General features: G+C 41.1%; 1 protein-coding gene across 1 annotated transcript in view; it reads right to left on the bottom strand.

Moving 5' to 3' along the window:
* ECT2L (epithelial cell transforming 2 like) overlaps positions 1-26,252 on the bottom strand; it is a 449,543-nt gene that overhangs the window by 124,779 nt on the left and 298,512 nt on the right. Inside the window, exons 16-17 of the mRNA XM_078649356.1 lie at positions 15,353-15,500; positions 7,421-7,494 (exon numbers count right to left, since the gene is read on the bottom strand). Coding sequence (XP_078505482.1) covers positions 7,421-7,494; positions 15,353-15,500 — 222 coding nt within the window. The remainder of the gene's footprint in view (positions 1-7,420; positions 7,495-15,352; positions 15,501-26,252) is intronic.

Here is a 26,252-nt window from a genome sequence, read left to right as displayed (position 1 = left end):
ATTCAGACCACACTTTGTATCATTGATAAGGTTGCTGTATGCAGCCCTATTGGCCATAGTAAGGGTAACTGGCACCCAACCCAAAACCTTATAGGTAGAGTAAAAGCCCATGGCATGCACAGCCAAATGCCATACAGGTGTGGGTTTGGGTGCCTGTGCTGTTAGAAGTAGGGACAGGCCATGCCATGCAGCCAACACCCTACAGGCCACAAAAGAAGACGTTGTCTAATTAGAAGAATGAAACTTTAATAGCTTCTGAGGCCTCCCTAGTCATTTGGTCATCGTACTGTCCCACACCTACGCTCTAGTGTGTGCAATATGTACAGACACAACGGGATGGCACTCCTTTTACACAGACATTTGCCTTTCATATTAACAGATCTTAGGATAGACAAGGAGGGAAGAGATCTCCTGGTTAGTAGACTACTATTGGGAAAGACACTTGCTATAGCAACGCTATATGCCCAGAACACTGACCAAGATAACTTTCTGTGTGGAGTAGTGGATGTCCTAGTGGAGTTCGCAGAAGGAGATATTCTCCTGGTGGTAGACTTGGTATAGAACCCAACATTGAGTAGAATAGTGACAGACACATGCACAGTTTTCCAAAACACTTAAAGCTAATCTTAACCGCATGCGCGCTAGCGGTTTTCCCGCTGCGCGCTGCGTTTTTCGAAAAGCCGCGTTACATGACGAGCTGAGCTCGTCATGAGCGTGCGAGCGGCGTAACTCATGACGAGCTCAGCTCGTCATGAGCTCGGAAGGGGTTAAAGAACTTGGGCTCTGTGATGTCTGGAGGAAACAACACAATCACAACAGGATATTATGTCATTCTCACATGTCTAATGGACATATGCCAGGACTGAGACTGACTACATCATGGTTAATAATCCATTGCACTCTTTGTTCTCCTGCTCAGTTATGGGATGATAGTACTTTCGACCATGCCATAGAATTGTCCTGGGGAGAGCAACCAAAACGAAACAGCTGGTGGATGCTTCATCCCTCCTTACTCAGAGATCCAGTATTGCCAGGGAAATTACACACTCAAATTGCAGACTATTTTAAGATAAATTATATGCAAGCGGTCTCACTATCAACCATATGAGATGCATTCAAAGCTGATGCGTGGAGTACATGCATTACAATAGTCTTTTACATCAAAAAGTTGAGACACCAGTACAATGAAAACCTATGAAAAGAGCCCAAAGTAATAGAGTGAAAATATAGAGAGACCCTCTACCACAGCCTATTAGGAGAGGTTAACTCCGTGAGGGGTCAACTACATATTTTAGATACCAGTAAGGCAGAACTATTGCTAATGTGCCTCAAACATGTCTACTATTTACAGGGAAACAATGTAGAAATCTATTTAGCAAACAGGAACAGGTCTTTGGAAAGGATTACTCAGTGAATGGGAACAACGACAAATGTAAGGCTTTTCACAAATATTATGCTGCACTTTATACCTCAGAACACTCACTAGTCATTGCAGAATGAATACTTGTTTTTTGTCATCTCGCCAGAGTTATAACCACCTAGGGTTCAGATCTGGAGACCACAATCTAAGAAGAGGAAGTTTAAACCGTTATAAAACCGACATAAAACGACAAAAACCTAACAAGACACCCAGCACAAATGGGTTTTTGAGAAGCTTATACAAGGCATTCCTGAGCACACTAATACCTATACTAACACGCTTATACAATTCCTTCTCGACAATGGGAGGTGTTACTCTCACAGTGGCCCACGCCACCATTTCACTAATATACAGAAAGGCCAAGGACCGGGGGCAATGCTTTTCCAATTGATCTACTAAATGTAGATGTTAAAATCTTCACCAAAATCCTGGACGAGCTTCCAGAGAATATCCTCCAAGCACTTATACATCAATATAAATCAGGTTTCAAAAGAGAAAATGGTGCTTGTTAAATACAGAAAAATGCATTTGACCGTGTCAACTGGTGCTTCATGAGTAAAACCATGGTGGCAGCGGGGATGGGGGCCAAAGTTTATAACAATGGCATGGCACTGTGCACCTAGATTCCGACTGATCATAACCGGGGATCTCTGACCCGCATTGCTTGGAGGAGGATTGGCCAGGGCTGCCAACTTTCTCCACTCTTATTGGCCCTTAGTATCAAACCCCATTCATATCAGGAATGACGGGGAGGAATTTGACTGAGAAGAGCACAAGATTGCTGATGATGTGCTTTTAACATTGGTGGAGCCAGTCAGATCACTCCCCAGAATATAACACCACTTAACACTATGAGAAAGTGGCAGGCATCAAATTTAACACAACTAAATCAGAAACCCTGAACTTGCCCCTTCCACAAACAATGAAGATGAGATTGCAGGAACATCCCAATTTCTGATTGGCTATAGGAGGAATTACTTATCTAGGGATAAAACTGACACCAGAGGTTGTAGATTTATATCTAGAGAATCTGTTACAACCCTTGGTGGAAATATAAGGGGACCTAAAAAGACAGGAAGACCTACATGGGTAGAATTATTACCATCAAAATGAATGCTTGATATCTTACAAGCCCTACTGATACCAATAACTTTCTATGCCCTCCCTTAATAGTATGATTCTGAAATACATTTGGGGAGGGAAGAGACCTAGAGAAAGCATATAAAGTCCTTTGCCGACAAAGGGAGAAATGGCCTTACACTGCATACAAATTAAGAGCTGTAGCAGATTGGTGCTTGTGGGATGCCAAAAAAATATGGTTACACATGGACAGGACAATTGTAGGTCCTTCAGTGTGGGATTCAGTGTGGTAACCCAGAATGGATGCTTGATTCCGGTCTGGGAAAGACATGGCTTGGTAGTTCGGACTGGACTGTTCCCATAAGGCACAGGGTCAGAGCTGATTTGCATATAGCCAGTGTCTAACCCAGGGTGGTGTGGAGTGCAAAAAAACGATGGATTTAGGCCCAGATCCTTGTACTGGGATGAATGTATGACATTGTTCTACATTCTGTCCATCAACTGTGTTTTTTGGTAACCCAGAATAGACAGACCTCCCCCCCAATGTATAACTTACAACACTAACAGTTTGGGACAAGGTAAACAAACATTTGAAGCCGACTACCTATCCTCCCCTCCATACTTCCATACACTATTATCTTGTATTCTACCCAGTATTACGACCGGACCCATTTGATACCCAACAAAATGGTGACTGTTGTATGTTAAGTAATATGTTCACTAAGTGAGTCGGTTTCTTACAACCCTCCAAATAAGGATGAAAACATTCACCCACAGAGAACTTTGTTCATAGAGCCCTGGGAGGCAAGGGAAATATATCCGCACTGCACCAGTTACTATTAAACGCAACATTGGAGACTAACCACCTCTATAATGACCAATGGAACTTACTAATGGGCACAGAACTTACAGAGATATAGTAGGCACAGATCTGGAGAAGCCTCAACAAAGCAACACAAAGTATTCTAGGAAAGGAGGCACATTATAAATGTCTTTTTGATTGGTATATGTACCTTACCATATTATATACTTTTTATTTTATAGCTGGCCCACTCTTCTAAAGAGACTGTGGCCCAATGTGCGAGCTGGCACATATTTTGGTGGGAGTGTCCAAAGGTTAAACTCTTTTGGAGAGAGGTTTTTGCAAGTATGAGGAAAATACAGGCTACTCGCTCCCACAGTCATTCATGTTTTTAGTCTCAGGAGCGCATATTACTGACATGCACTACCAATCCAGTGGTGACAAAATCTTAATTTGGTATAGTTTAGAGCAGCAAAAACTACAGTGGCAGAAGTTTGGCAGAAGAATGAGCCTCCATATATTGCCATTGGTGGACGAGACTGTGGAAAATTATGGGCAGGTAAAAGCTGGCCTGTAATATGTCCGAAGAGGGCAAAGACTTTGATTCAATGTGGGATCTTCTTTCACAATTCTGACAATGGGACTTCCTCACCATCACACCCACCACTGTGGATGGCCCCCAAATTGTTTGAAGTAGAGATATAGTGATTTACTTTGGCACTGTGCAACGCAGGGCATATTTCTTGTATAAGCATATTAGGTAATGTGTACTTTAAATACGGGTAAATGTAGGACGGTCTAACAATCGAATGTAGACCTCTATGGCTGATCATGGAAGCTCTAACGGTCATCTCAACTAAAGGGAAGGAGGGGTAAAGCTAAAGAGTCTGTGAGATCACCATAGGCAAAACTGTACTGGTAATTATAATGGAATTTCAAAAGATGCGTCAGAAATGTGCATGTATTAATACTGTGATATCAGCTGGATATGCCAAAAACCAATGACCTCAAATGTAATAAAAATGTTTTGGTGAAAAGAAATTATGGCCAACTACAAGCATGAAAGGCCACATGGCATTATGACAACTAAAGACAGTGAACACTGTTTTATCAGCATTTAGGTTGAAAATATTATAGGACATCAATTCTGAAACTTTTCCTAGGAACGTTTGTAAAACCTCTAGCAATTGGTGAATGTCTGAAGAAGGCTGAGTTTCAGGAACTAATTGCATGTTAGATGTGCAGGTAAAAAGCCAGAGCCATATTTTTGTATGAGGCAGGCAAGGGAGATGATACAAAAGGTCAAGCAGTGTATAACTGAGAGGGACCCTGGTGAATGCCTCAAAAATAGGGTGGTAAGCAGGCCCAAAATTGGTAAGTTGCACAGTTTATTCTCAGTCTGCAAGAAAAGAGGCGAACAACTGAAGGGCAGCACCACCAACCCCCTTTTACCACAAAGGAGCTATGAGGATGAGATGGGGGCTTTGGCTAATGCAGTGCAGAGATTCAGGAGGATCCATGGATGATCTGGTTGGAAGTCAAACTGAGCTGAATCGAAGTAGGAGTTATTTCTCACAAAAAAACAAAAAAGGGTGCAGTGCTACATGTTGACCAACGATTCAGTAAGTTTGGCCATAAATGGACATCCCAATGTCCTTTAGTTGAGATAAATCATGAGATCTGCAGTGTACTTCTTTAATAAGAGGGACGCCTTTGCTTTTTTCCACATTTACTTGCGACTTTGACTGCAGCTTTAAGAGGAGAATTCAGCAACAAATGTAAAAGCTTCTTAAGTGGCACTGAGAGTCTATAATATATGTTCAGGGTGAAAAGAGGTTATAAAAATTATGTGCATTTATAATAGGTGTCACTGTTGATAGTGCTGAAGCTTGTTCTAATGCAAAAAGAACAATTGATGGACAGAATGCAAAACAATGCCATACATTCACCCCAGTACAGAGATCTGGCCCTAAATCCATCGTTTTTTTGCTCACCATGCCATTCCAGTTTGGAACCAGCCATATGCAAATCAGTCTTAACCCTGCACCTAATGGGAACAGTCCAGCCCGGCCAATTCCTCCCTGGACTGAAAACAAGCATCCTACGACCGGTTTCGGGGTTTCCCATCGTATCAGCCAGGATAGCTTGACTCCAGTGGCATGGAGAGCATGGGACCCACATCTGGGCATATCCGTCACACTCGGAGTGACAAATGCAAAAATAAACAATTAATGGACAGAATGCAGAACTGGGTCATAAATTCACACCAGTACAGAGATCTGGGTCTAAATCCATCGTTTCTTTGCTCCCCATGTCATTCTAGTTTAAAACCAGCCATATGCAAATCAGTCTTGACCCTGTGCCCAATGGGAACAGTCCAGCCCAAACTGCCATGTAAGGTGGTGATTTAAAGAACGGTGGATTAAACCCAGATCTTTGTGACTGGGGGTGAATGTTTTCATTGTTCAGCATTCCATCCATCATTTGTTATTTTTGCTTTTGTTGCCCTAAGTGGAAAGGGTATGCCAAGGCATGGGTCCCATGCTTACTGGATTAAAGCTAGCTTGGCTGATGAGGGGTGATGCCCCGAAGCCGGTCCCAGGATGCTTGTTTCTGGTCCAGGGGGGACCTGGCTTAGCAGTTCGGGCTGGACTGATCCCATGAGGCACAGGGTCAAGACTGATTGGTATATGGCTGGGTCCAAACTGGGGTGGCGTAGTGAGCAAAAGAACAATGGCTTAAACACAGATCTTTGTGACTGGGTCTAAATCCATCGTTTCTTTGCTCCCCATGTCATTCTAGTTTGAAACCAGCCATATGCAAATCAGTCTTGACCCTGTGCCCAATGGGAACAGTCCAGCCCAAACTGCCATGTAAGGTGGTGATTTAAAGAACGGTGGATTAAACCCAGATCTTTGTGACTGGGGGTGAATGTTTTCATTGTTCAGCATTCCATCCATCATTTGTTATTTTTGCTTTTGTTGCCCTAAGTGGAAAGGGTATGCCAAGGCATGGGTCCCATGCTTACTGGATTAAAGCTAGCTTGGCTGATGAGGGGTGATGCCCCAAAGCCGGTCCCAGGATGCTTGTTTCTGGTCCAGGGGGGACCTGGCTTAGAAGTTCGGGCTGGACTGATCCCATGAGGCACAGGGTCAAGACTGATTGGTGTATGGCTGGGTCCAAACTGGGGTGGCGTAGTGAGCAAAAGAACAATGGCTTAAACACAGATCTTTGTGACTGGGGGTGAATGTTTGCATTGTTCAGCATTCCGTCCATCATTTGTTCCTGAAGCTTGTTCTAAAGCACCATTTGATCTGTTTGCAAACAAGCTTTCAGTTTGTCAGTATACCAGGGCAGTACTGGGTGTGTCCTGGGAATGGTGCATCTAAAAACTGGAGATATGTCCAAAGCTGAATCAATCCAATTGTAGAAGGAATTCTCTAGCAGTTAGATGTCAAATACTATCGACAGACATTTAGACAGGACGTCTGTAAAATTGTTAATGCTAACTGATAGCCAATGTCTTTTGAAGTTGGCAGGGGAAAGAGGCAAAGGAGCCTTTGGTTTCTGTACGAATTCCAATAAAATCAGAAAGTGATCAGATAATGGAAGAGGGGTAACAAAGTGAATTTTAAAGATGCTACTTTGTGCGTAGATGTGTTCAAGTGTACACAGCACCATGTGTGTGGCAGCACCTACATGCTGATCAAGAAAGGCACATGTGTACAAACTTTGAGGTATCCAAACATTTAGTGGACTCTGCCCATATATTAAAATTACAAAACAAATTAAAGATAAACACTTGTTAAATCTAAAGGCTAAATATCTATGTTCCCTGTGATGAGAATTCAGAGCAAGGGTTACAAGAATAAAGGCTGCCACCATATCTGTGCTGCTTAAACATTAAAAGGAACACATTTGCAGACATGTGGATCAGCAAGAAACTGGCAAGCTCCGATGTTCTAGATTGGTAGTAGAGAAAATAAATGAGGCATGACATTTTTTCTTAAATTTGGGACAATTATTGTACATCAGTTTCTCAGGGTATGACATACATTACTTCAAAATAGGAAATCATAAAATTGTTGCAGCACTAAAATCACATTCGCATCACTTACCTCATCATTTTAGTCTCAACAGTTTTATCATGTCTTTTCAAAAAGGCCCGGAAAGGGGACATTGTTTCTCGACACTAAAAAGAAAAAGTCTGTGAGCCAACTAAATAACTACAATTTACAAAACAATCAACATTTTGTTTCTTAATTCAAATATATACCGTGATCCGATGTGCTTTGTCCTTGCATAAAATAGGTTACAAACTCTTCGTTATTTTGTCTTTTCAAATGGATCATTTTAGGAAACTGGAATGTATTTCTTAGGTTTCAATATCTAAATTATGATTATATCTAAACTTGAACTTTCCTTGCCTTAGATCTTTGGAACATAAATTAATCTATAAACACTCTGGCAGTGGCATTCATACTTCTTGAAATAGCTCAAAAATAATCATAAAGTCAGAGTGTAGTAATAATGAATCCAATGCATGGTGTTGACAATGAAAAAGCAGCAGTGAACCCATTGGTACTCGTATACAGATATTCTAAAATGTTGCTATTCAATAGTCCTGTAGCCAATTTTCTTATACAGGGATACTGGATATTAGAATAGCTTTTGTAACATTGTCAACAAAAGAACATCGTAAAGAACCACTACAAGTTTAACTTCTGTTTTACAGTCAGGTGAGGATATATCTCTGTAATTTTCAGATTTATTTTATTTTTAACTTCATACTGATTTTTCCTTCACGAAAAAACATGCACACAACACAGAAAAGTAGTTGAAACCAGCTGTTGAAAGAGAAAATTGGCTTGGGACTTAATAGAATTCACAAATGCATGGAATAGGTTGAGTGTCCTCCTTTTATGAGATTGCAACATACCTCCAAGGAGAAGAAACAACATGGACTGGAACAAAGAAAGGGTCAGCTGTTTTATACGTAATCATCCAAGAAGACTATGACTTATTGTTAAAAACTGATCAATTTTTCAGACTATTGATAAAATATTTTAGATATTTTAGGAAATTTCACAAGCCAACAAACTAAACTTGCAATTGAGTATGTTGGAATCATAGTGTAGTTCTGTACTGCAACAATAATAGTTTGAATAGAATGGCAATGGTTGATTTAAGCTGGGGTACATTTCTAGAGGTATGAGTCTATGCAACGACTGTATTGTGGGCCTCGGAGAATCCTATATCAGAGTTCTGTGAAATTCAGCTGTTTTGTGTTCTCACACAAAATATGTGACCAAAAGCATATGAAAATTGAGAAAAGCTGTGTTTCAATAACAAAACAACCCACTTGCAATCTCAGATTCAGTCTTACACAGTCCATTACCAATGCAGCCTACGTTACTCTACAGTAAAGTTATAAAAAGGGTCGTACAATTTTTTAAAGGGCATACAATAGCAGCATAATATCCTACTTTCCTTCTATAAGGCTACTCTCTTCAACCACAAGAAGCTTATTATAAAGACCAAAAGAAGGAGTGAGCTGCATGTCCAAAAATATACAATATTTTAGGGACTCAAATAGGTTTACTAATACATGTTCTCCAAAAGAGTAAACTTGGGTAGTGGATTCATCTCTCAACCCTCCTGTCAAGATAATCAATCTAGGGGAGGATTTTATCTCGATGAATGTAGAGTATACCCTCAAGACAAACTAAAAGGAAGCACGATATTAAATAATCTTTAGCATGGACAGTGTTCAATATTAAAGTTTATCTTCAATCCCCAATGTTGCCCAACTGTTGTTAGGTCTGTCGTTATTTAGGACAGACGACAATGGATTGACAGCTTTTGAACCTTTGATTGCCACTACCAGTTACAGAGCTTCTGCAAATAGATCCTGTGACAGCAGAATAACCTATCGCAGCAGGATGGGTAGGGAGAGGGCCTCTCCAATGGCATGCAGCCCCAAGTTGAGCATTTCGGTGCCCAAAAGAGCAATACATGAATTATTGTAAACAGGTATTTTCGTCTACAGGAATCAAAAGTGTTTCCATTGACAAGGGTGAGAGTAATCTTTACATTGGATTTTAGTGGATCTATGCCCTTAAACAGCTTGATGGAAATAAGCTGCATACAATGACCTGGAACAAAATACAATTCAGTCTAGATATTAATATTTTAAAACAATACATGGGAGAATGTAATCTCACCATAAAGGTTCGCCACTTATTTTCTTATTGCAAGTAAATTCTGACATCAGAATTGGCATCAACAAGAAAAAAACATTGCTAATCGCCTTCAAGACTTTAATAAAAGCCACATGTGAATTCGGTGTCTCTACAAGCATGGGGCACTGCTGAAGTCCCCATCCCTCCATCTTGCGTTCCCTCACAGACTGAACATGAGGACAAACAGGCAACTGCGACCTGACCAGAACTCGGTTTACTTTAATTTTTCGGACGCTTTCAGCATTGTTCATATTTCTAAATACAAAATAGAAAATTCAGGCAGTATAATGAATTGCAGTGGCTGTGAACGGTTCTCTGCTGCGAACCCATACAGCAACCATTTGTTCCCTAACATCACTTGTTCCAGTGGGCACCCTTTCCCAAGCTTTTCCAGAAGAGTCTGTCTGAAATTCTCTGTTTATGTCTGGGGAAGTATCATGATGGGCTGCACGGCCTCAGAGTTTTCTCTGCCTGATTTTATGCACCCGCAGTGTGTACATTTAAATAATGTAACCTTACATTGCTCCAAGTTAATGCATATTGTTAGACAGCACAGCTCAGAAACAGAAGAGGTAAACCTTGCTCACTGTTTGCAAAATGCACGATCAGAAAATTGATACTTGGTAAAGGACGTTTATACAAGTGTTTTACAAACACAGAACCATAAAATATGTAATTTATCCACTCCAGGATTTTCGTTTTGGGGAATAACCTTGCTATTCTATGCACTTTCCATTTGTCCTGCCCATTTGAAGGTAGAACATAATTTCTTTTAGTGTAATACTTTCTGTTTCCATATATAAATGAAACAGGAGAGCTGGCTAATAGGGGTTGCTCGCTCCTATCAGCTCCCTTGTCCGTTTTTCTCTCCATGTGGGAATTCTTCGCCTGTTTCAGAGTTTTTTCTATCCAGTTTAGGTTTTTCCACTGGAGACTTGGAGTTTTATTTCCAGTCAGCTTCCTCTCTAGCATTTTAATCTGGGCCCATACTACATATAGGGCGTACTCCCGGCCTGCAACGTGTCACATCTTTAACTGGGTGCCTGGCACAGGCCGGGCCAGTGAAGCCTATTACAGTTAACGCCCTGCCCCAACTTGCACCTACCCCGGAGGACGCGCATAATGAAAGGCATATCAGCTGTCTGAAACAGCCAGCTTGCCTTTTACTGAGCAGGTGGCAGAAGGACTGAGCTTCAAAGAGGGACAGATACCCTCTGCAGGTGGGTGCTGTGAATGACTGCACCCGACTGAACGGGGAAGTCTGAAGGGGTTCAGAGGACTCACCTTTCAGGGGGCGCACTGACTGTGTACTAACTCTTGGTGGAACACAGACAGCTCCTTTTGCTCTGCACCCCTATCTATAATACGACATGGGCACAGAGGCAAAGTGTGCCATCTTTTGCACAGGACCACCACCTTGAGATAGTGCCGGTGAACTCTGTTTTACAGAAAGTGCTGCACACAAATTTGTAGCCCATGCCCGTTGCACCTCCAGACATAGCTGCCAAGGTTTCAGATTGCTATGTGTGACATTTTCATAATTTCAGTGAAATTTATGAGTGACATTTCAGCGACTGTGAGTGACACTTGCTCGCGAGCAAAATAAAGGAATGAGGAGGAGGGAAACATAAATATCGAAAATTACACCCATTCGGACAACGAGAATGTTCAAGTTCACAGCTTCAAAGCATAAGAAATAATTGTTAAACACTACTAATTTATCAGACTGCAGCCAAAATTGCAAAAAACAGATAAAGCAGTCTAGGAGGCGTTCTTGATTTATTATAATCAGCTGCAGAGTCACTCGATTGACGCCGACCACAAGCTGTATGCAGGTTGCATTAGAAAGCGGAGCGTGGGAGGCACTCTTATGCCACAGATAAAGGCCAATAGTATAACCTCACTAACCTGACTTTCAGAACACTTTCTTTCAAGGAAGGTGACGAGCCAGCTCTGCGGTGAACATTATGCTCAGTTCTGATTGCACAGACGCAGTGATTCATTTTTGGATTAGGATTTCCTCATTTATTATTACAAAACGAGTTACTGGCTCAGGACTTTACTTTTACCCGTCTCTACAGTTTAGACCACAGTTGCCAAGTTAACTTTCCAGCCAGAATGGCGCTTTATTACCCAAAAAAAGCATGTAACGTTTTGGTGCCAGTAGTTTCACTTACAACACTGCAACAAACTGGCTGTAAACTATCTAGGAACATAAACTGCTGTTTGTTATCGGGTGTACTTGATATCCGTTTGAGCCTTGAATAACACACTCGGCCACCATCTCAGCAGGGTGCGCAGCGAGAAAAACCGTCCAAGGAATTAAGGATCCGTGCACCACAGGAGGTACTTTGTGATAGAAAACATAGCAAGGGGGCACGAAGCTGACGTTACACGACGAATGTACAGAAAAACATTCTCGAATCTTTTCATATGTCAGGACATTTACAAGCACAAAACCCGCCAATCATTGAAAACACACATCCAAACACAGCCAAATACAAAGGCAGACTTATGGCATTTTGTTTGCATCAATTTTCTTGTCATTTTGGATGCAAATCATGATTGTCACGTATTTGGCAATCATGACTAAACCCAGAGCATTCGTGGAGTCAGGTGAGAATAAAAAAGTACGTTTTAAAGAGAACTGAACAGTTTACACAAATCTTCAGTCATGGGTATTGCTAGCGGCTTTGTCAAAACATCTTAGTACACTACTGTCAACCTCACTTGTCTACTAACGTTTACTAGTTAACTCAATGAATTCCTTGGGATATGTGTGTGAATTTGTACTGTAAGTATAACTCTAGTCTCCTAACGAGCGGTAATATCGGCTTTCCCACAGAGCACTCTTATCTGTTATGTGCCCTAACATTTTACTACTTCTGTTACTTCACACAGTTTTCTCATTATAATCCTTTTCTTTTCAGAGTTAAATATTTTTGTTCTAAAACTGCATTCTAGTCAGTGCGGGGTGTTTGATGCATCCCAATCATTAGGATGACCGGGGTAATAGGAGTGTATAATACATGGGATTCTGTAATCCATTTATAAAACACCAGTCAGCGTCGGATTGGTAACGCGGGCATTCGGGCAATGCCCGAGGGGCCGGTGTCCTAGTGCTGCTGTGGGCCTCTTTTTTTAGCAGTCTGGGGGGCCATTTGGACACTGTCTCTACTGTTCGAACACAGCCAGCGGCCCAGTGGGTGTTTGAGTGCCCTTTCTAGAGACAGATGGGCGCTCATTACCTCCGTTTAGCAAGAGGTGTCACTCCTTTTGTCTCGGGGGCCGGCCCATTAATGAGTGCACATACTGAGTGGTGGCAGGGGGCCTGAGTAGAAGTGGCCTAACTTGTTTCACCACTGTGAATAACGTGTGCATTTTTTTTACCCCCCTCATACAGTTTTTTTTTAAATACGATTACGCCAAAGCAGTGATTTGCAGAGTGATTAAGGAAATGTGGGGCGATTTTTTTTTTTGCGTGCCCGGGCCGATTTTCAATCCCAATCCCACCCTGACACCAGTCTCTAATTTCTTTAAAATCGGAGACTTGTGAACACATCGAGTCGCTGATTATAAAGAAAAGACGTCCGAACTCAACTATTATAAGATATTACATTCAGGTTCTGATGTCACAATGTCTGCTGCCAGAGCCAAGACTCGATGTGAAAGGTAGGCCCGGGCGGTGAACTTCGCTCCGTTCGCGGAGTTCACGAGCACAAGCTGTCACTCGGGTAGAATTTCTACCCGAGCTGCAGGAATACCAGCACAAACTGCAGTTCGCACTGCACTCTGCCACTTGCGGAACTTTGAAGAGGTTTTCTGTAACTTCGCGGAGTTCCGCGTAGCAAAACTAAGCGAACTACGCTCAGATCAGGTCGGGGAGCATAATTGAGGCAGCTGTTTAAAGCAAGGAAAATGGATTGTTGCTTTTCTTTCTTCTAACCAATTTTTCTAGCTTACAATCACAAGAGAGAACATGTTTACTTTTTGCACTACTTAGATAGTTATAGAAAAACTAAAATCTTTCTGCATGTTTCTACACATTCCAAGCTACTGCTGTTTTTTCCGTTGAAAAAATAAAAAAACTGACTTGTATTGACCCGTTTCTAATATCTATTTGCATCAAATATCTAACACGTTTTGATCTGATTCATTTGCACTATAGGTTTTATTTTTAATCTTTATGCTTGCAAATATGCTATTCTGCTCCAAGGTTTTAAGTGCTTGGTGGGAAAGGTGATGGTGTGACCATGTATTAAATGGGATAAGTACTCCCCTGGCGTACATGATAAGTATATTGCAAGTCATCTTGGAGTTCCACAACCTTATATAGGAGTTTGTCCTACGACCTGGTAACTCTATATGGTTATGGAACTCCTCTTTAGACTTGCAATATCCTTACAATGTATGGCAGGAGCTATTTTATAAACAAAACACACACAAATGATGGACAGAATGCCAAAGAAATCAAACGTTCACTCCAAGTCAAGAGGTCTGGGTTAAATCCATCGTTCTTTGCTTACCAAGCCACCCAGTTTAGACCCAGCCATATGCAAATCAGTCCTGACCCTGCTCCCCGTGGGAACAGTCCAGCCCGACCTGCTAAGCCAGGTTTTCCCTGGACCAGAAACAAGCATCCTGGGATCCGTTTCGGGGTATTATCCCTCATCAGCCAGGCTTGCTTGAATCCAGTGGCACAGTGAGCCATGGACCCACGCCTGGGCATACCCAGCACCCTATGGCTAAACTGGTCTGCCTCAGATCCACCTGGTGCTCTTTTCATACAGTAACAGCAACCTAGATCTCAGAACTCAAGTGCACCACTCCCCTACTATTCTCTGACAGGAAGCGTCCCCATACTATTGAACTTGCTCCACTTTGTCTCTAGTGCCATGGAGCCTTCATTCACAAGCTGGCAGAAATCTTGGAATCACATTTGGTGCTGGCTCTTCATTACCCTTGACAGAAATGGATTTAAACAGTGTGCTTGCGACTGTCCTATTGTTTGTTGTGAATATATCACCTTAAAATTTCACCACAAATTGTTATACCGATGTATAGTGTAATTCTTAACGATTTTTTAAATCAGGAGCAATTTGGTAAATATGATTCATTTAAAATGCCATTAATAAAAATAGATGGTAAAGCCCTCCACTTTCACTCCTCGTCAATCTGCAATAGTCTATACATCAAAATTGTAATTAACAGGCAAACCCATCCCTTTGTCCTTACTTCAAGCCTCCTCAGGCACTCCCAATAAGGAGTTCTATAACTTCCTAAAACTTAAAGTAGCAATTAACCACAACCAACACTTTAGAAACCCTCAACTCCACATATTATTGAGAAATTTGCCTCATTCGCCACCCATACACACAAAGCCTGACAAATCTCCCTCCCCAACCAGCCACCTCACCATCCAGATCCATTGCACCCCCTTCCCTCTTTCTCTCTAACCCCTCTTTTGTATCCTCTCTCTTTCCCTCTCTCATTTCCCTTTCTCACCGAGAAGTAAATCTCCTCCTATCCACAGGAACATTATAGTCAATATTCAAATTTTCTCAATCAGACAATTGCACCTCTCTCTGACCTACACTATGGTTCATACCACCTCCAGGGTAGGAATACTTCTCTTTCATGATGGACGGAAATGTGATAACTGAATTTACTATATGGCCTTTACTTCTCGCCTTTACTATACATTTGTTTTCTGTATGTTTTATTATATTGAAATCCATAATACAATGTTTAAACAAACAATGTCACTGTGTTATCAATTGCATACCACATTTACTCAGCTATACATACCTTATCAATAGTTTTCAAAATGACACTATAGTTGTTGAAAAAGTTGGTGTACGTTTTCAGTTGGGTGGCATACTTTGTAAAGACATCCCCTAGGCACTGGGCTGGGCCCCATTCCTGAAGTCTCACTGTGAGTTCATCTAGAAACCTTCTGGAAAGAGAATTAAAAGGATAGATTGAGGAGGTGATTCTGAAAAAGAGGGCTGGCGTTTTTACCAAACAGATGCTTGATAAAGGTTCGAACCAGTAACAAAAAAAACACACTCAAATTATGAGGTGAATAAAGAAGCAAAGAGGTGCAGCGTCAGGTTAATTGAAGAATGCTAGTTACTTATCTGGTGTAATTTGAAAATAATAACTAAAAAATATTTGAAGCATCACAAAAAATATCAATTACTCTTTACTGAAATTGGATTAGTAATATTCTAATATTCTACACCGCTCCAGTGTTTTTTAAAGAAAACTTGTACAAATAATTATAGAAGTAAAGGATTTCTCTATTCACTTGATTAATTGAAAATTCATTATAAATTAAAAATTCACTTAATTAAATAATCATATTTCATAAAATGGATGTAAACAAAACTTGGCTGTTCTTTAGGAGATCACAATAGAATTTAGGTTAGCATTTGATCAGATATTTTCTTAACCAAATAATGGCCTCATCACAAAATTTTAATTCAACAATGTTGAGTCTCTTCATATGCCCCGCCCCCATACTTTATTTTGATTACAGTTAAATTAAAGGACTAATTAAAAAGACACCTCAGTTTTACCAATTAATGAGAATTCATCACATATAATTAAAAATAAGCAGCTCTGTGCAATAAAATCTCTTTGCTGTTCTTAAAAAAAATGAAACCTCAGCCAAACCTTATTAATCATTGTGCATTCCTTTTCACTAAAAGGGTTTTTTAGGGCGAGCCAGATATGGCCCCACTGCTAGCACCCTAGTTTGAGTTGAGATGGCGCCATCCTTCTATTAATCCACAGTGGGTAACTGGGTCGGCACGTTTAACCAATTAACTCTCACGGTGTCACACCCTACACATTCACTGATCTTACTTGAGTACAACTCATTTCGCCCAATTCATCAAGTAAAACCCAAACAAGCATTGGCAATGCCAATAGGTCTCGCATTGGCAAGGGTTAGAGCTATTGCGTTGCAAATGACAATGTCTTTTACGCATGTGTTTTGGTTTGGAATGGAGTGGATGTTTGTGGTCTGGAGTGGAAAAAAGTAAAGTAGAAAAGAAAGAAGGCACGCACATAGAAAATGGGAAAAGATGTCAGAATGGTACAAGAGACAGAGGGCCTGAATTAGATCTCGGCAGATGGGATACTCAGTCACAACGGTGACGGATATCCCGCCCGCCAACATACAAATCCCATTATATCCAATGGGACTTATATTTCGGAGAACAGGATATCTGTTACCATTGTGACGGAGTATCCCATCCGCTAAGATCTAAATCAGGCCGAGACTGCTCAAGTGCCACAAAGAGTAGGCAGAAAAGATTAATTTGGATGGTAAAGTAAAAAAGACAGACAGAAAGCAAAGGTAACAAGGGACACAGGTAGAAAAAACTAGCATGCAGCTGCTTGCATTTACAGCTACTATCAGCGCATAATCTGGCATCAGGAAGTGATCAAATCCTCCTTCACACCAGTGTGATCCCTTTTATGTGTGAAAGAGACCCAGTGGGAGGTTATGTTTGAATCTCTTATCCGAGAAAGTGAGGGAGCAGCACTTTCATGCTTTAAAGCTGGATGATGAACAGCAGCAGTAAACATACCACGTTAACAGCAAGTCTGACTATATTTAAAAAAATGTACCCAACACAACTTGTTTGATTCTCTAAATGCACTTTAATGACGTAATACAAAGGTTCACACGTCGTTTTATAAATAGCGCCCTTCTAAGCCATGCCTGAGCTCAACCTGTGATAAACATGTGATGTGACATGTGATAAACCTACATGTCATTTATAAAAAGTAAAATAAATCAAAAATGTTATTTTTACATTTCTACATGATTTGGCTAAATGGTTGTTTTCGTAAAAAAAGCCACTGAAATTTAAAATGAGGATTATTATAAGGGTTTAACATTATTAAAAGTGAAAACAAAATGTAAGTCTCATGATGTCATCTGCCGATAAATCCACACTGTCCTTTTCTCAGATCTGGGTTTCTTAGCAAGTAATTTGACTCCCATCTCTGGGTCTAATATTGTGTGATGTAATTTCTAGTGATGTCTTTATTAGGCCTATTGGTTTTAGGATGGGAAAAAAACGACCTAGTTTTGGTCTCGGAATGTTGGTAAGTGTGCGCTATGGAGAAGAGAGTGATACAACACTGTGCTGGCTCCCAGTAAGAATGCATAGTTGCCTACGTTGGCTGGGTATGCCCAGACGTGGACCCCTTACTCACTTTGCCACTGGATTCAAGCTAGCCTGGCTGATGAGGGGTGTTACTCCGAAACCGGCCCCTCTGGTCCACGGAGGACCTGGCTTGGCAGTTCGGGCTTGGCAGTTCGGGCTGGGCTGTTCCCATGAGGAGCAGGGTCGAGACTGATTTGCATATGGCTGGGTCTAAACTCGGGTGGCGAAGTGAGCCAAATAATGATGATGGATTTAACCCAGATCTAATAGTGGCTGGGGGTGAGTGTCTGAAAAGTTTCAGAGCTCCGTCCATCATCTTATTGTGTTGGCTTTGTTCACCCTAAGTTGGCAGGGTATGCCCAGGCGTCGACCCCTTGCTCACTGAATTTAAGCTATCCTGGCTGATGAGGGGTGTTACCCCTAAACCAGTCCCAGGATGCTTGTTTCCAGTCCAAGGATAACCTGGCTTGGCAGTTCAGGCTGGACTGTTCCCATGAGGTGCAGGTTCAAGACCGATTTGGATGTGGCTGAGTCTGAACTGGGGTGGCGAAGTGAGCAAAAGAACAATGATGAACTTAATCCAGATCTAATAGTGACTGGGGGTGAGTGCCTGAAAAGTTTCAGTGCTCTGTCCATCATCCTATTGTATTTGCCTCGTTCACCTTAAGTTGGCAGGATATGCCCAGACGTGGGTCCCTTTCTCACTGGATTGAAGCTAGCATGGCTGATGAGGGGTGTTACAACAAAACCGGTTCCAGGATGCCTGATTCCAGTCCAGGGAGGACCTAGCTTGACAGTACAGACTGGACTGTTCCCATGAGGAGCAGGGTCAAGACTGATTCGGATATGGCTGAGTTTGAACTGGGGTGGGGAAGTGAGCAAATGAAAGATGATGAACTTAACCTAGATCTAATAGTGACTGGGGGTGAGTGTCTGAAACGTTTCAGTGCTGGGTCCATCATCCTTTTGGGTTTGCTTTGTTCACCCTTAGGGGCCCATTAGGATGACGGGCGGACTTTGTCCGTCCGCCATCCTAATAGGGCCCTAAGTTGGGTTATTGTGTTTGAAAATATTTCACTCAACCAGAGTTTAGAGTTTGTTAGATTAGCCCATTCAGCAGTTGTTACACAGTTCGCCATAGATTAAAGCATTGGTTCATCTGCATGCAGTACATCACACAGAATATAAGTGACGGATGCTAGTGGTTTGGCATTGGTCAGTTCCAACTGTATTAATATCAGTAGTGCTGACCTCCAAATACATGAGGTTCTCCTTTACAGCAGGCCATCAATCCTGACCAGGTCCCACTGAGCATGTATGTACGACAAAGAAGTTCCCCATGCCAAAAGGGGCATATAGAATCACTGAGAGCCCTCGTTGAATAGGAAGCAAATGGAAGAAAAACAAAACTCCTGATAATCTTATGACACTGAAGTCTTCCCACGCAACACCCAGACAACTAATCACATAAACCAAAGCAAAGTATTATCCCAACACCTTCACTGACGCCACCGATAGAAGCAGAACATTTTTCAAGACACTCAAGTATTGCATCAACCTCCTGGCAGACCCACCTATTACTCACTTCACATTAAAATGTACTGGCTTCAACCTCCTCTTCAGTGAGAAAATAAAGAACATCCAACAGCACATCAACAACACTCAGCATGCTTTGTCACTTACGACAATCCCTTGCCATAGATAATCATGCAATGTTCATCCTTCAAAGCCCTATATCTTGCTCATCTCACATCAAACTCAGCTCCCTCAAAGCCACTTCTTATGAAGATGATGTCGCACTTCTGTTCTTTATCAAAGCTCTTTCAGAGGATGCTCTCTCACCAATACTTATTATTGTCAATGCCTCCTTCACTCAAGGCATCTTCCTAGAATTTCTCAACACAGACCAGATTGATCACTCCTAAAGAAACCTGCACTTGACCCTGATGACCTCCTCAACAGTGAATCACTCATCTACATTTAATTCGCAAGATCATTGAAGAATCAGTCTATGGTCAGCTCCATTTATGCTATCCATCTACTGCATGACTACCAGTCTGGCTTTAGATCACGCTGCAACATGGAGACAGCTACTTTACAAATTGTAGCCATTGGCCTTATGACAGCAGATCATGATGACCCCTGCCTTCAGGGTCATCTTAATCTTGCAGGACATCTAAGCTGCATTCAACACAGCCAGCCATCTCACCCTCATGTGGACCCTGGAGTCTGGAATGGAATGCACCAGCAATGTCTTTGACTGTTCTCCTTCTAGCTTTCCAACCAATACTAAGTGTACACATGGACACCTCCAGTTCCCAAAAGATTCAAGTCCCTCAGGGGTCTATACCATCCTTTAACATCTCCAGCTGCTGTATGGAGCCCCTTGCATCAAGCATCAACATTCACACATATGCCAATGATACACAACTTTACTTTAAAGTCTCCTCTGCTTCAGATTTCGCCCCAGACAATGGATTCACATCATCCCGACCTGGATGTCTAGCGCCTACCTGAAGCTCGGCCCAACCAAAACAGAATTCCTGTTATTTGCCAAGGACAAACAAGAAGAAACAGTACAAGCCTGGCTCAAGACATTAAACTTGATGGATTCAAAACCTCAACTTTTCCTGAATGCCAAGTCACTTGGATTCATCCTAGACACCATAGTCACTCTCAAGGTACACATTGCCAAAAAAAGACAAAGACGGCCTTGTACCTGCTCTATCTTCTAAAGAAGGTGAAATTGTTTCTTCCAGAAAGAGACTTCAGAAAAGCTGTTCAAATCCTCATACTGTCGCATCTGGATAGGGGGAACGATCTGCTCAGTGGGCTCCTAGATACCACACGAATACCTGTAAGGGAATCCCACATAATGCAGCATATTTCATCCAATGCCTGAAGGAATATATTCACATCACCCTCAACTTGACAGACCTCAATTGGGGTAGGCAGACAAAATATAGATTTTTAAATATCGACATAAAATAATATCGATGTTTAAATATCGAAGGCACAGAATATAGAAGGTAAGTAATATTGATTTTTTTAATATCGAAGGGACCAAATATCGAAGGTAAGTAATGTCGATTTTGTTTATATCGATGTAAGTAATATTGATGTTACTAATATCGATGTTAGTAATATTAATGTTACTAATATCGATTTTTATATGATTTTTATGTATATTTATATGTATTTAATATGTATTTAATTTTTTTTAATGTAATCTAAGTACATTTTGTATTTTAGTACTGTAGCGGGTTGTGGTTTTATAGGGGAATAGGGTGGGAAGTAATTTAATTATATTAAATTAATTATAAATTTTTGGGAAATATAAATTAATTGTAATTAATTGATAATCAATTTTTATTAATTGGTAATTCATTTGTATTAATTGATAATTATGTTCTGTAGCGGGTAATGGGTTTATAGGGGAATAGGGTGGGAAGTAACAAATGTAACTAAGTAATAATTTAGTTTCATTAATTGTTTTTGCTAATTATATTATTGTTAATTATTAATAGGTAATTAATTTTTATGAATTGGTATTTATTATTAATTAATTGTTACTTAATTATTCATTGGTAATTATGTTTTTAATAATTATGTATTGGTATTTGTAAATAGTTTAGATATATTTAATAATTAAACTTTTTAATATTTTAAAATATTAATTTATTTATAAGTATGTTATATTTTAACTTCTACGCTATCCAACACTTTTCCTACTGTTGCACTCTCTGGAGTTTGAATAGTCACTTTCACCCCTACGCTATCCAACACTTTCCCTACTGTTGCACTCTCTGGAGTTGGAATAGTAATTTTTACCCCTACCCTATCCAACGCTTTCCCTACTGTTGCACTCTCTGGAGTCGGAATAGTAATTTTTACCCCCTATGCTATCCAACGCTTTCCTTACTGTTGCACTCTCTGGAGTTGGAATAGTAATTTTTACCCCTACGCTATCCAACGCTTTCCCTACTGTTGCACTCTCTGGATTTGGAATAGTAATTTTTACCCCTACGCTATCCAACGCTTTTCCTACTGTTGCACTCTCTGAAGTTGGAATACTAATTTTTACCCCTACGCTATCCAACGCTTTCCCTACTGTTGCGCTCTCTGGAGTTGGAATAGTAATTTTAACCCCTATGCTATCCAACGCTTTCCCTACTGTTGCACTCTCTGGAGTGGGAATAGTAATTTTTACCCCTATGCTATCCAACGCTTTCCCTACTGTTGCACTGTCTGGAGTTGGAATAGTAATTTGTACCCCTACGCTATCCAACGCTTTCCCTACTGTTGCACTCTCTGGAGTGGGAATAGTAATTTGTATCCTTACGCTATCCAACGCTTTTCCTACTGTTGCACTCTCTGGAGTGGGAATAGTAATTTGTACCCCTATGCTATCCAACGCTTTCCTTACTGTTGCACTCTCTGGAGTTGGAATAGTAATTTTTACCCCTACGCTATCCAACGCTTTCCCTACTGTTGCACTCTCTGGAGTTGGAATAGTAATTTTTACCCCTACGCTATCCAACGCTTTTCTTACTGTTGCACTCTCTGAAGTTGGAATACTAATTTTTACCCCTACGCTATCCAACGCTTTCCCTACTGTTGCACTCTCTGGAGTTGGAATAGTAATTTTAACCCCTATGCTATCCAACGCTTTCCCTACTGTTGCACTCTCTGGAGTGGGAATAGTAATTTTTACCCCTATGCTATCCAACGCTTTCCCTACTGTTGCACTGTCTGGAGTTGGAATAGTAATTTGTACCTCTACGCTATCCAACGCTTTCCCTACTGTTGCACTCTCTGGAGTGGGAATAGTAATTTGTATCCTTACGCTATCCAACGCTTTTCCTACTGTTGCACTCTCTGGAGTGGGAATAGTAATTTTTACCCCTATGCTATCCAACGCTTTCCCTACTGTTGCACTGTCTGGAGTTGGAATAGTAATTTTTACCCCTACGCTATCCAACGCTTTCCCTACTGTTGCACTCTCTGGAGTGGGAATAGTAATTTTTATCCTTGCGCTATCCAACATCCTCCTTACTTTTTTAAATTTGTTTTACATTTTTATTTAATTTTTATTTATATTATTTTATGTGTATAGATGTATTTGTAATTTATATTTGTAATTATTTATAAGTTATTAAAATAAATATTAAAAGTTATTAAGTATATATTATGTATTATATGTATATGTTTAATTCATTTTCTATTACATTATGTATATTCATTAATTTTAAATATTATAACATTTTTAACTATGTTTATTACATTTATAAGTATTATTTGATTTATTTTACTTTTTTTAATTAAAAAACGATATTTTTTAATTACGATATTTTTGACATCGATATTTTTGTCCGATATTTTGTACATACTTTTTTGGAGATAGGATGTCGATATTGTTGACATCCATATTATTGTTGCGATATTTTGTATGTCGATATTTGGTATATCGACATTTTGTAAGACATTCCTCAATTGGCTCCCCTTATCGGCCCACATTATCTTTAAAACCAGCTGCATCATTTAGAAAGCTATCATGACGAGCAGCCTGCTTATCTTGCAGACAACCCCACCATCTCGGATGGCTCTCGGCACACCCTTTGAAGGACACCATTAAACTACAAACTAAGAAGTGTAAAACAGAAAAAACAAGACAGCAGACCTTTTCCATCTGTGTGCCCAGTAACTGTAACACCATCCTTGGATCCATAAGGAATATCCCAACATTACTCCAGTTGAGGAAAGAGGTTGAGACCCACCTCTTTGAAGATCACAATCCATTCACAATCAATAAACCAGCCATCTCTCACATAACATGTTGACTATATGTTTGTCCTTGACCTTGTACAGCAATCAGCTGCCTTTTGGCAAGGTATGAGCTATAGAAATATCATCTATATACATGCATACTTAGAATTAAATGGATTAAATTCCAAAATTGCCAACTAATCCGTATTGCAAAGAAAGCGGAAAATTCTCGCGGTATCAGATGACACAACTCGATCTATATTCCATTCAGTTGTTCAAGTAGAGGATAACATTTCTATTGTTGTAAATCCGAGTATCGGAGAGTACTCCTCAGTGCATTCAGAGTAAGCCTACGGATTAGCTGGCAATTTTGGAATTTAAGGAACATCCTGATAGCCCTGAAGAAGTCAGTGATGCGGATGCACTGTTATTGACGAAACACGTGTTGGCTTTGGATGAAATTTTGAAGACTGCCTTATATGATTGAAAAGAAGATTTTATCTGACTCAATGAATAAAATCACCATAAAAGAAGATTAATTGGACTCCTTTATACTCGGAGTAAAGTTGTGCTCAGGACATTTTTTCAAATTTTTATTTTGGACTGGTTTACTAGTTCATATCAGGGGATACAAGTGGCTGTCCCTGTCCTTAGGAGCACACTGTGATTGTGGACTGTTTTTTGATTTGGGGAGTGTTATTATTATGTTTTGCGCACGTAAGCTTTGCCACTTTTTCTTTTTTCTGTACATCTTTGAGAGGACTGTTAAGAAATCAGTCCACAATTTTTAGACTTGGGAAACAACATCCCAAAGAGTATTGGAAAGAACATTACTTCAACCACAATTCCTTGTTTATACTACTCTTGTCCTGCTTCCTCCACTTTTCAGCTTTCTAGTTATCTTGTGATCATCCGGTGCACTCACTAACTTCTTATAAAGCTGTCAACCCAGAGCTTTGGTTGTTAATTCTTTGCACATGGGCATGTGTTGTAAGTGGCCAATTTTCTTCCCCTGCCCACCTCCTTCTTCAGCCCGGTAGCTTACATCATAGTATTGAAACTTTAAGCTACATGATGTGTCACGATCTTTTTCGCAGCAGCAGCAGCTGATCAGCTTATGTTGTGAGCCTTTTCTGTAGAACACTCATCCTAGCCTGTATGTATGTAAGAGATTTAATTACCATGAACCAGCTACAAAGCAACAGAGTGTTGTAGAAGAACATAGATTCACAGGTTTATGTAAAGGGGAAGGGATGTCAGAGCTCCAAATATTGAAGGAGCATGCTAGGCAGACTGGGGTTCTCTGAATTGTCAGCTGATGATTGGCGGTGACATCACAAAGTGTAGCCTGAAAAGGTAGGTCATCAGCTCTTTTAAGTTTCATCCACTTTTTGGTCTTGACCCGAGATTTTAAAGCTACTGGCGTTGCACTATCCAATAGCTTATACTTACTTTGAAGCTCATTTTTATGAAATTGAAATCAGAACTGCTGCTAACTCTCCTAAAGAGATCTTTCGGATAGCAAAATCATTAATTAGCCCTCCTCAAATACCTCCATCGAGAGAAGGGGCGTTGACACGCTGTAACATTCTAGCGGTGTTCTTTCAACAAACGATTCAAGCTATCTACAATTTCACCTTCTGGACACAGTTACGTTAGATCAGGTAATTAATAAGGTGTCCTCAGGCTCCCCGTTGGACCCTGCTCCGCCTCAACATCTTGTGGTGGCGCTTGAATCCATTCGTGCAACGATCCTTGAGGTGCTGAACTTCTCAATCACAACTAGTATAGTTCCCTCTCATTGGAAGTGCGCGATGGTCAGGGCCCTTTTGAAGAAGCCTAGTTTGGATCGATTAAACCTATCCAACCACTGCCCAATCTCGCTCCTGCCCTGGTTGAGCAAACTGTTGAAAAAACACATCAATAATATCATGGTCAATCATCTAGAATCCAACAACCTGCTGGATGCCACACAAAACGGCTTCCGCCCTCAACATGGGACGGAGACCGCTCTGTTGATGGTAACAGAGGAGGCAAGGAAGTTGGTGGACGAGGGGGGAGCGGCTGCCATCATTCTTTTAGACCTCAGTGCAGCGTTCAATATGGTCAATCATACCATCTTGACCGACCGACTCAAGAGTGTCGGCGCGATAGGTGCTGCACTGGCATGGTTCGCATCCTTCCTCAGTGACCGCTACTTCCAGGTCTTTGAGGGAGATGTGGGTTCCTCCAGACTACCTCTGAGATGTGGGGTTCCACAGGGCTCGGCCTTAAGCCCGACGCTCTTTAATATCTATATGAGGCCGTTGGCGGAGATTATCCACCCATTTGGCATTAAGATAGTGTTAGAAAGGCGATCCCGGGGGAGGCAGAAGATGTCTGACTGACCACCCCTAGGTCCACCTCTCCGTCAAGAAGTAGCCGAGCGTTACTGAGAGGCCTCCTGGGTGAGGGTCCTCTCCTAGGATCGTACAGCAGGATAACCACAACACTACAAACGGACACCACACAAGAGGTTAAGTTCTTAGGCTTTATCAAGAATGAAGGCGGCTGGGTCTCAGTGGTATATACAGGCAGATCGAGGGATCGGTAGAGTCTCGTAAAAGGGACAGGGTAGCGGGACAGTCTCGGTATGGGGGCAGGAAGGGATACCCTGCACGCAGCTCTCAATCCTCGAGCCGGGGGTTCCGAGAGGTCGAGCCGCGGCAGCGCCAGCAGGCTCTCAAGATGGTTCGGCAAAGGTGGGCCGCGGCAGC

The sequence above is a fragment of the Lissotriton helveticus genome, chromosome 6 (assembly GCF_964261635.1).
Source record: "Lissotriton helveticus chromosome 6, aLisHel1.1, whole genome shotgun sequence".
Classification (NCBI taxonomy): Eukaryota; Metazoa; Chordata; class Amphibia; order Caudata; family Salamandridae; genus Lissotriton; species Lissotriton helveticus.
Note: the sequence above shows the minus strand (reverse complement) of the source record. Positions and strands in the feature narration are given on the sequence as shown.